Below are 15,193 nucleotides of genomic sequence, written 5' to 3'. Positions count from 1 at the left end.
TCTCCTTTACAATCTTATGTATGAAAAATACTCTGTAGATTCACTGCCTCCATTTCCTTTCCTGAATCTCTGCCTCATATCTGGCTTCTGGTCTCATCACACCAACTCTCACGAAGGACACCATAAGCTCCATGATGATAAAGCCAACAGACATGTTTCAATTCTCATGTTATTTAAATTCCAGGATTTCCTAAAAAAAAAAATTTTAACGTTTTTTATTTATTTTTGAGACAGAGAGAGACAGAGCATGAACGGGGGAGGGTCAGAGAGAGGGAGACACAGAATCTGAAACAGGCTCCAGGCTCTGAGCTGTCAGCACAGAGTCTGATGCGGGGCTCGAACTCATGGACCGCGAGATCATGACCTGAGCCGAAGTCGGCCGCTTAACCAACTGAGCCACCCAGGCGCCCCAAATCCCAGGATTTTCTAACACAGAAACTTTTTCTAACACAGAATCTTTTTTTTTTTTTTTTAAGATTTTATTTTTATGCAATCTCTACACCGAGTATGGGGCTCAAACTCGCAACCTCAAGATCAACAGTTGGCACACTCTACCGACTGGACCAGCCAGGCACCACTACACAGACCATTTCCTGCTGCTGAGGCAACATTCCTCTGGTCCTTCTCTATAGCTCTTGTGTTTCTCTTGTGGACTCATGCTTTCATTCTTGGCCATTACAAGTTGGGACCACTCAAGGTTCTCTTACCCACACTTATGGCTCATATTGTCACCTATATGCAATTATTCCCAAGTAAATGTTTCCCGAAAACTCGCTTCTGAGTTCCAAAGCCATATTTCAAACTGCCTCCTGGATATCATACCACCTCCCTCTTCTTCTTCCAAAAAAAGAACTACCCTGTTGCATAAGCCAGAAACCTAGGACCTGCAGTTTGATTTCTCTCCTTTCACTCCCTAAATCCAATCCATCATTAAATCCTACTAATTTTACCTCCTATATATCTCTAGAAAACTGTCCAGTTCCTGCAGTTGTACAAATACCTCAGTCTTCATTGCTAATAGCTCTCACCCAAGTAGTCTATCTGTACCTATCTCTCCTCCTATCTGTTCATGCTACTGAGCCTGAGGGATCAAGCCACTCTCCCACCAGACCACCTCCCACCTCCCCCATAAAAAACATCCAGTGGCTTCCCATCATTCTCACAGTAAGATTTCTGCACCTCTACCCCCCTCCGGCTGCATCCTGTACCAGACTCTCCTTCATCTCCTCTGTATTGGCCACAGTGGCCTCTTTTTGCCTTTTAGTCATTTGCCACAGGGCCCCTGCACATGCTGTTCTAGATGGAATATTCTGCCTTCCTCTCTTGACCTAAGTAATTAGAATTCTCCCTTTAGGTTACCAGTTCAGGCACCTTTTGTTCACAGATGCCTTTCTGCTTATTTTAGGCACGCATAACATCAGGCCCCTCTCTTAGGCAGCACTATTTTACAGTTCTTAGTGCGATCATTGTTTTACATGTTTGCACCACCAGACTCAAGCCCCTGAGGTCAGGGACCATGTTTGGTTCACAATGTATCCCGAGGCTCTGCACAATAAGTATCAGTTGGACGATTAAGGAGGAGACCTGGTTCCCACGTATGAATCCAAAGCTCTCAACAAGACCGTACTCAGGAGAAGCAGGCGTCGGACATTTCCCTCATCTCTGTTTCTCTGAGGCACAAAGCAGGCCCTAGTACAAGGCTGCACCATCAGTGGTAGAAACAAGCCGGCCTCCTCAGCCATAGAGGAACCTGGTGGAGCTGGGAGACAGGCCTTTCCTCCCTGGGAGCGTCCGGCACAGGGTTCTACACTGCAGGCGCTGGACAAACAAGTCAGCCGTCGAGAGCCCCAGGCGGCCGCAAAGACCCCAACGCTCTGCCCCAGCCTAGAAGCGGAACCCACGCTGCTACCTACCGGCGCGGCGAACTCCGGGCCCGCCTATGCCTCCTGCAAACCTTCAGCTGACAAGGGCCAGGCTCAGGCCACACAACCGAGGCGCCGCCTCCAAATGCCGCAGCCACCCACCCCCGACCTTCCTTCCACTTACTCGGTGTCAGCTCCGGGTCTCCCCGCCGCAGCATTGCGCGAAACGCCAAAACCCAGACAGCGCTTCCACCCACAAGACACAGCGCGCCTAGGTGGGACTCCAGCTCTACCCACCAATCCTGGCATCGTACTCTCGTGACGCCAGGAAGAGCTGACCAATAAAAGAAGAGCGTTCAGGGGGCGGTGCAGAGGAGATTACTGGAAGCCGATTGGTTTCTCCAAGCCGGAAGTTCTGGGGGAAGAACTAAGTCGGAACCAATCGCGCGGTGCCTGAGCCTGTCGGCGCGGTCAGTGGCGGCGCTGAGAAGAGCGGTTGCCGCCATGATAGAACAGCAGAAGCGCAAGGGCCCAGAGTTGCCGCTGGTACCAGTCAAACGGCAGCGGCATGAGTTGCTGTTGGGAGCGGCGGGGTCGGGCCCCGGAGCCGGGCAGCAGCAGACGGCGCCGGGAGCTTTGCTGCAAGCGGTAAGTGAAGTAGGAGGCGGCCTTCGGCCCTCAGCTCATCCTTCCATCTCCGAGAGCCCTGCACCGGGAGATCCCGCACTGCGGGGGCGGAACGAGAATCGCTACCTGCAGTTAAAGCAGAAAACACCGTAAAAGCCGTCGACACCCCCCCCGCCCCCCACCCCCCCGCGGATGCTGCGTTCGTTAGCCCATTGGACTCCTGTTTTCAGCGTCTCGACCACCCTGTGGCGTGGCGTTAGAATTAGAGTTTAAGGACCTTGAACTCAAAACCAGGACCAGGGCTTTCTCATACTTAATCTCCCAGGGATCCGACATAGAGTCAACATTCAGAAAAGTTTGTAGAATGGATGGATGAATGAATGAGTGAATGAGGGGAGAAAGGAAATGAGTGACACCGACTCGCTTTGGGACTTCGGGCAAGTTGCTTTCCTCTTTACCTCTCAGCGCTAGTACTGTTACTAACAACAACCGAACAATAGCTAACATTCATCGAGTCCTTGTATTAAGTATTTTGTACATGAAAACTCTGTTAATCTTGGTAATAGCTAAAGAGGTAGGAACTGTTAGTATCCTGTTTTGTAAACTCTTATCTGGTAAATGATAGAAACAGATTTTAAGCCCAGAATCCATGCTCCTAACTGCATTTCTTGTGAGATAGAGGTAATGATCACACCTCTCCTCCTGGACTATTAGGCTCAGATCAAGAAATACATGTGTGTGTCTCCTCTCTCAACCTCTCTGCCAGTCCATGAACAAATCGTGCTGGCACCCTCCTCAAAATATATCCCAAATTGCTACCACTTCTACCAACTCCATCACTAGCTCCTGGTCTAAGCCATGATCATCTCCTCTGACAATTGCAGTGAGGTTCTAACTGGTATTCTTGTTTTCTGCTCTTGTCTGTTCAATCTGTTCTCAGTCCAGCAGCCAGAGGAATCCTGCTAAACGTTAGATCACGTTACCCTCTGCTGCAGACTTTCGGTGGCTTTCCACTTCCCCCAAAGTTAAACCCAAACCCTTACAGCCTTTTGCCCTCTTTCCCTTTACCGCTCAGATGTGCCAATTTTCCGTTGCTCACCCTGCTCCAGTCACACTGGCTTCCATGTTCTTGCCCCAAACCCTTTTCATATGCTACACTCTACTGGAGTGCTCTTCTTCAAAATACCCACATGGTTTACACACTCAGCTCTTCCAAATCTTTGTTCAGATACCACTTTATCAGTGAGGGCTTTCCTGACGACCCTGTTTTAAGTTGCAATTCACCATATGCATTAACCCACGTTGCTTTTTTTCCTCCATAGTACCTACCACCTGCCATCTGTTTTATTCGTTTTCTCTCTTCCTCCCTCCTCTTCCTCCTCCCCTCTAGAACACAAACTCCATTGTTTGTTTTTATTTTGTTCAGTACTGTTTTCCCAATGCCTAGAGAGTGTCTGGCACATAATATATATTTTTTTTTAATAAATGCATAAACTGGAAATGACTGAAGAGGTTTGGGGATTACTGATAGTGTACTAGTTTTTCTCTCTGACAAGAGTATGAGGTTTTAGTGACTTGTCCAAGCCTAGGCTTAGTGTCGAGACCATAATCAAAACTACTTTCCCCAGTAATCTGTACCCTGCGGAGTTGTTGGGAAGGTCAGTTCACTCATTCATTCATTAAATGAGCTAGAGACTGGGAAAACAGTGTTGGATGACGCAAGCAGGGTCCCTGCACTCACAAACCTTTTGTAGTGGGGAAAAAGGACAAGATACGTTAAAAATAAGATAAAATAAGGAAGGTAATTGCAGGTAGTGATAAGTGCTATGGGGAAATACAGTAGGACTAATCGAATGCAGAGGGGAGGTGTGGTGCTGCTTGAGTTTGAGTGATCAAAGAAACACTTTCTGAAGTGGAAACATTTGAAAGGAGCTAAACACAGGAAGATCTAAGGGAAGAAGATCCGATCAGGGACAACAACAAGGATAAAGATCCTGAAGCAGAAATGAGTTTAACATGTTTGAGCGATTAAAAGTTGGCTATGGGACGGGAGCAGAATGAGGGAGTAGTTAGAATAACAGGTTGACACTGGACACTTCAGCAGGACCGCGTCGCATTGGAGGCAGAAGTTCACGTGAGAAAAGTTGCTGTTCTCTAAATCAGAAGAAATCCACTCGATTATTGTTCCCCATGTCTTTTGCACCCTCCTTTGCCTGTATGCAGTGACTACCCTGTACTTCTGTCTTTTGTTTAGGGACCTCCCAGGTGTTCCTCCCTTCAAGCTCCAATCATGCTTCTCTCAGGACATGAAGGGGAAGTGTACTGCTGCAAGTTTCATCCCAACGGATCCACCTTAGCATCTGCAGGATTCGATCGACTGATATGTAAGAGAGTTTTTGAAGCTGGAGTAATTGTTCTTTGCCAAATAGTGATTCTTTTTTTAAAACCTTCAGTGCCACAGAAGGTATCAGTCTGAGCTGGTCACATCACAAACTGCATGGCTAACATGCTGAAATAGTGTCATGAAAATGTTGAGTGATCTTGGGTATAGAACTCAAGGTCCATGTAGTACAGGAGGAATCATGTTACTACTTGGAAAGTGAGTTGTCCTAGTTTGAGGGTATCTTCCTCATGGAGGCAAATCTTGAGCTGATTTAGCCAGACAAGAGATCTAGGCATACCAGGTTAATGGAAGTAATGAGAGAGATAGCTTTTCCTTTTCCCAAAGGTGTGAGGCCTTCCTCTTGATCCACTCATAGAATCCTAGCATGTGAAAAGAAGGAGGGGACATGGGGATCCTAAAGTGGCAACTCACTTGGATAATCTACCTGTACGTCATTAGGATCATACGGCATTTAGATTCTCAGCTGCTAGTTGGGAATACCCATTTTTCAGAAATAAGTAGAAAAAATCACTTCAGAAGAGTCATGAGAAAAAACAAGAGAGAAAATACCAGAAACATCTGACTCTTTTATTCTGGCATCGTTTGTTGTATTGTGAGATTAAGTGAGTCCTTTAGCTCTTTGCTTATAAGATTGTACCTCAAGGTAGATGGTAGCTATCTTTGCTGTCTTGATGTAGGTATTCTAGTTCTGTGATCCTTCAACTTAACAGTGACCAAGCATCTGGAAGAGTTGGGAATCTTTGCAGAAGATTAATTAAGATCAATCCCTTAAATTGATGTGCTTAATTTCATCAAACAAAAAAATGGTTTATCAACAGAAAAATACCATATGTACATGCCTTAGTACATATAGAGGTGCTCCTTAATAATACTCCTCAAGCCTCATTCCTTGCTAGACCAAGCTGCCTGAGGACAGGAACTGTGTGTATTCGCTTATCTCATTTTACCCCAGCATCTGGCTTGTTACGGGTACATGGTACATGTGGAATGAGTAAATGTAGTATAAAGTCATTGCCATGTGCCCTTCAAGTCAGTTTGCAGCTTCTTGGGTTTTCTGTAAGTGCCATCATTTTGCAGTTCTCTTATACTCATAGCAGACATGTAGGAGTGAGTACCAACTTTTTTAACATTACAGCAGAAAACTTTCAGATTTAAAAAACTAGTTTTTTCAACCTTATGGAATATGAAAATATGGCATTACTTTTGTTTTAGTGTCAGGAAAATTGGTCCAGCTGGGAGAACCAATAGGGAGAATACTCCAAGGGAGTATAATTTCAAAACTGTCGTGATAAATTTAGAAGTACCTTTTCTGTGGCCAATGATGACTTTTCTTTTGCGTAGTAATGATCACAGAACCCCTGTCTCCCTGACAGTGCTGTGGAATGTCTATGGTGACTGTGATAACTATGCCACATTGAAGGGACACAGTGGGGCGGTGATGGAGCTGCATTATAATACCGATGGCAGGTGAGTAGTTCGCACAGTGGAATGACAGCTGCTCCTCCTACTAACTCGTCTCGGCATCCTTTCACATTGCATCCTTGAGTTTTCTCTCTCAGGAGACTATGCCATCAAAAACTACTGCGTTTGGAGCAGCTACTTTATTCTCCTATCACTGTTAAGCCAAGTTTGGTGTTTCTTGCTCCGTGTATGCATTTATGAATACATCTCTATCACCTAACATCAACAGCTCAGGCAAATTTGTTTCTTTTTAAAACAAAACGAAATGTAATTTGCATATGCAGATATCAGTTATTTTTTTTTAATAAAAACAATAAAATGTTTCTTTTGAGAAACTCAAAAACATAAATGAAAAAATAGCCCATATTCCTATGACTCCAAAGATTATCACTGTTAATCTTATGATATGTTTTTCTCAAGTTTTTTTCCTTCTCGAAGCCATTTGGTTTTTCGTATACGTTAGAGCTTCATGTGTGATCTTTTCTGCTGCTTTTTTCCTTACTGTTATTCACCTATTGTACCTGTATCATAGTAGACATTTTATCATAAACATTTTAATGACCGCATAATTTTACAATAACCTAGGTAATATAAAAATGTGATCATACAAAGTCATTTAATCCTATTAGGTATTTTAGTGAACATTCATTGTTTTTATACCTCTGGCCTCTAAAATCTTAGGGTCCCGGAATCAACTGGTACATAACCTTGTATACATTTTCCCTGTTAGTATTTGAGTAAAGAGTGCCTTATGAAATCAATTATAACTTAGAAATCATTTTCGGAGACAAAGTAAAAACTTTACCGAGCCACCAGGTCAGGAATTGCTACAGCGTGTCTTCACTCTGCAGCAGGGAGTGATTAAACATTTCCAGATGGGAAAACGTCTAAAGTGTTGTCTATCTCAAAGGAGAAAAAGATTGAGAAAACTACTGGTATTAGGTTGTAATACATCATGGGGACTGACAGAAGGAAATTTATTTGACATTTCATAGAGTAGACCTTGTAACTGGGTCTAGAAAACCAACAGGATTTTGTTAGGGAGGGTGAAGCATTCCTGCATCATGTGTCAAACTGTCAGAGCACAACCTGTCAGTGGCCTTAAAGAGTGGCACGTTTTGGCAAGTGTTGTGTGTGTGGGGGGAGGGGGTGGTTGCCATTGGTTTTCTTCACTTATTTCTTTTTTTGTTCTTCTTGTAGTATGCTCTTCTCCGCATCCACAGATAAAACTGTGGCAGTATGGGACAGTGAGACAGGCGAGAGGGTTAAAAGGCTGAAAGGACATACTTCCTTTGTGAATTCCTGTTACCCAGCCAGGAGGGGCCCCCAGCTTGTCTGCACTGGCAGTGATGATGGTACAGTTAAGGTGGGTGTTGTCTGTCTGTCTGTTGCAGTTTCTAAGGTTACATAATGGGAACCTATCTTGCTTTGCACCTGTGCCATACACTCCTCTCCACAACTTTGCTTTAGCGGTCATTTCTCAAAACAGAGGCCTTTTAAAATAATACTTTTTTTTTTTTTTTTTTAATTTTTTTTTTTTTACATTTATTTATTTTTGAGACAGAGAGAGAGAGAGCATGAACAGGGGAGGAGGGGCAGAGAGAGAGGGAGACACAGAATCCGAAACAGGCTCCAGGCTCTGAGCTGTCAGCACAGAGCCCGACACAGGGCTCGAACTCACATGACTGCGAGGTCATGACCTGAGCCAAAGTCGGACGCTTAACCGACTGAGGCACCCCTAAAATAATACGTTTTAAGTATCCTCTAGAATAATAAATATTAGAACCATGTTGAACCATTGTGACATGAAACGACATGAATCACCCGAATTGGATTTTTGACTCCGCTATTTACTTAATTATGTGATCTCAGGTAGTTCACTTTCCTGATCCTGTTTCTCAGTCTTTAGAACAGTGACCGTAATATACATGTCTTCCAAAGCTGTTGTAAAAGTATAGTCACTATATGAAAAGGTCAATATGTGGTTTAGTAACAGTGTCATTTATTTAGTCCAGTGATTTCCAACCTGTCTTCATATCAGACTCACCTGAAGAACCTGTTAAAAATACCCAGATTCTAGTTCAGTAGGTCTGGAGTGAGAATTTTGGGGGTTTTGGTTTTTGTTTTCTTAAATTTTTTTTTTTAATCTTTATTTATTTTTGAGAGTGAGAGAGAGAAAGAGTGCGAGTGGGGGAGGAACAGAGAGAGAGGGAGACACAGAATCCAAAGCAGGCTCCAGGCTCCAGGCTCTAAGCGGTCAGCACAAAGCCCAACACGGGGCTCGAACTCACAAACCGTGAGATCATGACCTGAGCTGAAGTTGGACGCCCAACCAACTGAGACACCCAGGCGCCCCAAGGGAATTTTTGTTTTTAAATTAAGACATTTTTTTTAGAAGAGCTTTAGGTTGGCAGCAAAATTGAGGGGAAGATACAAAGATTTCCCATATACCCACTACCCCCACATGCACAGCCTCCCCCATTTTCCCCCACCAGAGTGGTACATTTTTTTACAATTGATAAACCTACAGTGACACATTACAATCACTCAAAGTCCATAGTTTTTATTGGGGTTCACATTTAGTGTTATACATTTTGTGGTTTGGGACAAGCATATAATGACGTGTATCTATCACTGTGGTACATTTCGGAGTATTTTCCCTGCCTTGAAAATTGTCTGTGCTCCTTCTATTCATCCCTCCCACCCCTGGCAACCACTGATCTTTTTACTGTCTTCAGAGTTTTGCCTTTTTGAAATTGGCTTCTTTTACTTAGTAATATGCATTTAAGATTCTTTCATGTCTTTTCATGGCTTGATAGCTCATTTGTTTTTAGTGCCAAATAATATTCCATCATCTGGATGTAACCGTTTATCCATTCACCTACTAAAGGATATCTTGGTTGCTTCCAAGAGTAGGTAATGATGAATAAAGCTGCTGGAAACATCTATGTGCAAGTTTTTGTGTGGACCTAAGTTTTTCAACTCTCTTAGGTAAATGCTGAGGACCGTGATTGCTAGATCATATGGTAAGAGTATGTTTAGGTTTGTTTTTTTTTAATGTTTTTTTATTTTTGAGAGAGAGCACATGTGTGTTCAAGCGGGAGAAGGGCAGAGAGAGACCGAGACCCAGAATATGAAGCAGGCTCCAGGCCCTGAGCTGTCAGCACAGAGCCCAACGCAGGGCTCGAACTCCCGAGCCGTGAGATATTGACCTGAGCCGAAGTCAGACACTTAACCGACTGAGCCACCCAGGCACCTCTGAATGTGTTTAAGAAACCACCAATCTGGGGCACCTAGCTGGCTTAGTCAGTGGAGCGTGCAACTCTTGATCTCAGGGTTATAAATTTGAGCCCCACATTGGGTGTAGAGATTACTTAAAAATAAAATCTTAAAAAAGAAGGAAAGAAAGAAAGAAAGAAACCACCAATCTCTCTTCCCAAGTGTCTATACCATTTTACATTCCCACCAGCAATGAACGAGAGTCTCCATTGCGCCACATCATCATTTGGTGGTGTCATTGCTTCAGATTTTGGCTCTTCCAATAAGTATGTAGTGGTACCTCATTGTTGGTTTAATTTGCATTTTCGGGATGACATTTGATATGGAGCATCTTTTTATATGCATTTTGTTATCAGTGTATCTTCTTTGGTGAGATGTCTGCTATCTTTAACTCATTTTTTTTATCATGTTTTCTTATTGTTGAGTTTTAAGAGTTCTTTGTACATTTTGGATAATAGTCCCTTATCAGATGTACAAATATTTTCTCCCTGTCTTGTGGCCTGTCTTCTCATTGTCTTGACATTGTCTTTAGCAGGCAGAAGTTTTTAATTTTTTTAAATTTTTAAAAAATGTTTGATTATTTTTGAGAGCATGAGAGCACACCAGCAGGGAAGGGGCAGAGAGAGGCGGGGACAGAGGATTCAAAGCAGGCTGCGTGCTGACAGCAGAGAGCCTAATGCAGGGCTCGAACTCATGAACCAGGAGATCATGACCTGGGCTAAAGTTGGGATGCTTAACCGACTGAGCCACCCAGGCACCCCCAGAAGTTTTTAATTTTAATGGAGTTCAGCTCATCAGTGTTTTATGGATTGTGCTTTGGTGTTGTATCTAAAAGTCTTTGCTATACCCAAGGTCGTCTATGTTTTCTTCTGTTACCTTCTCGGAGTTATATTTTACATTTTATATTAGATCTGTGATCCATTTTGAGTTGGTTTCTGTAAAAGGTGCAAGGTCTGTGTTTAGATGCATGTGTTTTCATGCGAATGTGCAGTTGTTCTAGTACCATTTGTTGAAGAAACTCTGTTTGCTCCATTGTGTTGCCTTTGCTCTTTTGTCAAAGATCAGTTGACTATATTTATGGGGTTCTACTTCTGGGCTCTCTATTCTCTTCCACTGATGTATTCTTTCCCCAGTACCACGCTGTCTTGATTACCGTAGCTTTATAGTAAGTCTTGAAGTCAGGTAGTATCAGTCCTCCTCCTCCATTCTTTTCCTATCGTGTTGGAAATCTTGGGTCTTTGTCTCTCCACATAAACATTAGAATCAATTTGTTGATTTCCACAACACATTTTGGTTGGGATTGCATTGAATTTATAAAGTTGAGAATGACAATATTGAGTTTTCCTGTCCATGAACATGGAAAAACCATTTATTTAGTTCTTTGATTTTGTTCATCAGAGTTTTGTTTTTTGGGGGTTTTTTGTTTTGTTTTTTTAAACTATTTTTTTAAAGTTTACTTATTTATTTTGAGAGAGACAGTGTGAGCAGGGGAGAGGCAGAGAGAGAGAGACGGAGAGAGTGAATCCCAAGCAGGCTCCGTACTGCCAGCGCAGAGCCCTATATGGGACTGAAACCCACCAACGGTGAGATCATGACCCGAACCAAAAGTTGAACACTTAACTGACTGAGCCACCCAGGTGCCGCCATTCATCAGAGTTTTGAAGTTTCCTTCATTTGGATTGTACATATTTTGTTAAATCTATACCTAAATATTTCTCTTTTGTTTTGGGTGCTAATGTAAATGACATCGTGTTTTTTAAGAACCAGGATTTTTTTTTTTTTAATGTTTATTGGGGCACTGGATTACTCAGTCAATTGAGTGTCTGACTTTGGCTCAGGTCATGATCTTATGGTTTGTGGGTTTGAGCCCCATGTTGGACTCTGTGCTGGTAGCTCAGAGCCTGGAGCTTGCCTCAGATTCTGTGTCTGCCTGTCTCTCTGCCCCTCCCCTGCTCATGCTGTGTCCCTTTCTGTCTCTCAAAAATGAATAAATGTTTAAAAAAATTTTTTCTTAAGTAAAATGTTTATTTTTGAAAGAGAAAGCATGAGGGTGGGGACAGAAGATCGGAAGTGGGCTCTGTGCTGACAGCAGAGAGCCCAGTGTGGGACTTAACTCACGAATCGGAGACCATGACCTAGGCCAAAGTCGGATGCTTAACTGACTGATCCACCCAGGTGCCCCACGAACCAGGATTATTAAACATGTTCCTCAATATGATTTGATGTAGCAGGTCTGACATTTTGGAAGCCATTGATCTCATCCAGCATCCTCATTTTATTTTTTTATTATTGTTTTTATTTGAATATGGTGATACATAATGGTACATTAGATTCAGATGTACGACATAGTGATTCAACAAGTTTATACATTATGCTGTGTTCACCACTGCATCCTCGTTATCAAATGAGGAAAATGAGGCCTAAAAATAATTACTTATTTCAAGAGCACACAAGGACATACTACTCTAGTACCAACCATTTTTATTCTTTCTTTGGCACTAATTTGGTACTCTGGGAAGTATTTTAGTGATTAAACAAGGAGGGACTTGAAAGGAGTATATCCGAGAAACCACACTAACCTTGTGATTGTTGCTTTTTAAAATGAATTTGCTTTCTTTTCATAATTAAAGTGGTGACACTGACATACTGAATCATCTGCTTGGAGATATTGTCCTACTAAATCATTTTTATGATAAACCCAGTCACTTGGGGCCTGGTGCTTAGCTAGGAAGAGAGTGTATGGCTTAGGAATGACTCCAAAGCCCAGAGCTCTTAATCTCCGTGTGCCATGGTTGGAGAGTCTGCTTTGTAAACTGATTCGCCAAAGGGCCTTTCAAAAGGTGGTAAGAGACGACAGGGCCCTAAGGAATTTTACCGAGGGCCTGCTCTATCAACATCTAGGAACTTAGTCCTGTTTATTTTTGGCTTTCCTTCACCTTTTCTCTTCTCTTTCTTTCATTTTGCCTTTTCTTTACCTCTTTCCTCATGTTTGCCTTTCTGTCTCTCCTCGGCTTTTCTTTTTTCAACTACTCCTTTGTGAGTACATGTTTGTGTTTTCTGTCCTCCTTTCAGTTTCTTGCTTCTCTTCTCCTCTAATTAAACATGATTTGAAATAAATGTTTTAACTTTGTCACTCAAGCTAATATTTATCTTAGTGTGCAATATGTCACATCAACTAAAGGTGACTGTTTTTTAACCAATTCCTTATTCTTAATTTCAACATATTTTTTATAATTAATGCTTTGTCGAACAGCCTTTTACATATGCCTTTTAGTTAGTTATCAGGTTGGAATGCTTTGTTGATTATTTTCTGTTTTAGGTTTGTAGGTGTAGGAATTTAATAACCTCTGTTTCTCTAAGGGGGGAGCTTGTGTTACATTTGACGTATCAGGATTCTCAACAGAAGACGAAGCTTTCAGTAATGCTTACGTTTTCAGTCTAGAAATGGCATCCTGAGCATTGTCCATACTAGTAGTTTTTTCTGTTGTTTTTAACAATGTTTCATACTGTTTTTCACAGTTTTTTCATATTGTTTTTAGCAATCTATTCTTTCTGGTAAAGTACTTAGAAAATCATTTTTATATCATATCATATGTTTAAGGCATATATATTACTATAGATGTGATATATATACACATGCATATAAATACAAATTGTTACAATTCAGTCCTAGTGCCATTATGTAGACGAAGACACAGAAGGTTTTCAGGTTAGAGGTGGAGGTGTGGGCCATTGTGACCCAGAGTGGAGTATGAGGCCCAAGTAAGGTGAGGAGAGCAGCCATGCAAGTTGGAGGCAGTCCATTGTAGGGAGATGGGGACTGAGAAGGGTGAGGAGGGCAACCACATAACACAGTGTCGGTAGCCCAGAATAGGGAATTGGAGCGGGGAGCAGCCCGGCATGGAGAGTTGGTACCCTAGCAGAATAAAAGGGTCATCTATACGTTAGTGGAGTAGGGGGAAGTATGGGTGTCACAGCCTGAGCTGAGGGTGTCCACATAGTGTGGGAGCAGTTTGGGTAGGGAGTCTGGGGCTGAGGCTAGCATTCCTGAGGAAAGGCAGCCTGGAGAGGGATATTAGAGCCAGAGCAGGGTGAAGTGGGTATTCATACAAAGGGATGACCCATATGGGATGAGGAGGGGTTCACATCAGATCAGCCCAGGATGGGAATCACAGTTCAGACAGGGAAGGAAGAGGAGAAGGGTAGAAAAGGATGTGGGAGATTGGTTACATTCAGGAAGCTTGATCAGATAAGTAAATATAGTAACGGGAGGCAGGTTTCTCATTGTCGGAGGAAGGAGTTACCAGTGCAGGAGGGAAAACTAAGATGCCATCTTGTGTTGTTGGTATTGAACTGGAAGTGTCAGTGTGAACTGATAAACATTCAACGCATAAACAGGCGTAGAAGAAATAGGAGATGTAAATGGGTATTTACAGGTGTGTGCGCGCACGCGCCTGTGTATGCATACATTGGCAACTGTCCACTGAGAGGGTTTAGGAACAACAGTCCAAAAGCAATGAACACATCTACTGTGCAGGTCTTGGCCTTTAAACACCATTTTCCACTGAAGAAACCAGGGCTCCCTATTTCAGGACTGGGCAGGGAAAGTACCAGATGAACCTGGAACATCTTGTGCAGAAAGCTTGTCAAAAGAACATCTTTTTTTTTTTTTTTTTTTTTTTTTTTTTAATTTATTTATTTTTGGGACAGAGAGAGACAGAGCATGAACGGGGGAGGGGCAGAGAGAGAGGGAGACACAGAATCGGAAACAGGCTCCAGGCTCCGAGCCATCTGCCCAGAGCCTGACGCGGGGCTCGAACTCACGGACCGCGAGATCGTGACCTGGCTGAAGTCGGACGCTTAACCGACTGCGCCACCCAGGCGCCCCAAGAACATCTTAAATCAAATGATCAAACTGAACATTATTCATGATGGGACAAAACAAAATTGTGAGCCACTCAGTAAAATACAATGAAAATGCAGCATCACTTCAGTGATATTCCTGCCAAAGAGGCATAACTTGAATCTAATCATGAGGAAACATCAGACAAACCCAAATTGCGGGACATCCTACAAAACAACTGTCCTATAATTTTGAGAAGTGTCAAGGTCAAGGAAAGTCTGAGAAATTCTTCCAGGCTGAAGGAAACTAAAGAAACATAACTGCTAAATTCAACACATGATTCTGAACTGAATCTTTTCTATAAAAGGCATGTTGGAACAAGTGGTGAAACTTGAATGAAATCTGAGAACCGGTTGGTAGTGATGTGTTGGTGTTAATTTCTGCATTTTGATTGATTGTGCTGAAATTATACAGGATTGTATATGTTATATGTATTATATATATTTTTATAGGACAAATACACTCAAGTATTTAGGAGTGATGGGACATTAGGTCAGCAGTTCTCCAATGATTCGGGCAACAAAAATGTTCTCTTTTACTTCCAACTTTTTGTGTAAGTTTGTGAATATTTCAAAGTAAAATAGTCTTTTAAAAATGATGGTCATCTGGAACTAATATTCTAAAACATTTGAATCAGGGGCACCTGGCTGGCTCAGT

At 42.6% G+C, this 15,193-nt stretch overlaps 2 protein-coding genes across 6 annotated transcripts in view; one reads left to right on the top strand and one right to left on the bottom strand.

The window, feature by feature from the left end:
- ZCCHC17 (zinc finger CCHC-type containing 17) overlaps window positions 1-15,193 on the bottom strand; it is a 132,677-nt gene that overhangs the window by 58,487 nt on the left and 58,997 nt on the right. For 3 of the 5 annotated variants that reach the window (XR_008420628.1, XM_019429820.2, XM_019429824.2), the window contains exon 1: window positions 2,047-2,159. The exons of 1 other annotated variant lie outside the window; for it this stretch is intronic. The gene's annotated coding sequence lies outside the window, so the exon portion shown is untranslated. One more of the 5 variants, XM_053898316.1, reaches the window with a different exon arrangement.
- Window positions 2,329-15,193, top strand: part of SNRNP40 (small nuclear ribonucleoprotein U5 subunit 40) — a 33,276-nt gene continuing 20,411 nt past the window's right edge. The window contains exons 1-4 of the mRNA XM_019429825.2: window positions 2,329-2,510; window positions 4,744-4,873; window positions 6,267-6,360; window positions 7,555-7,720. Coding sequence (XP_019285370.1) covers window positions 2,367-2,510; window positions 4,744-4,873; window positions 6,267-6,360; window positions 7,555-7,720 — 534 coding nt within the window. The 5' untranslated portion in view covers window positions 2,329-2,366. The remainder of the gene's footprint in view (window positions 2,511-4,743; window positions 4,874-6,266; window positions 6,361-7,554; window positions 7,721-15,193) is intronic.

This window comes from Panthera pardus, unplaced genomic scaffold, assembly GCF_024362965.1.
Source record: "Panthera pardus isolate Hobbes unplaced genomic scaffold, ASM2436296v1 HiC_scaffold_11, whole genome shotgun sequence".
NCBI lineage: Eukaryota > Metazoa > Chordata > Mammalia > Carnivora > Felidae > Panthera > Panthera pardus.
The sequence above is the reverse complement of the archived record's forward strand: the minus strand, read 5'-3'. Positions and strand labels throughout refer to the sequence as shown.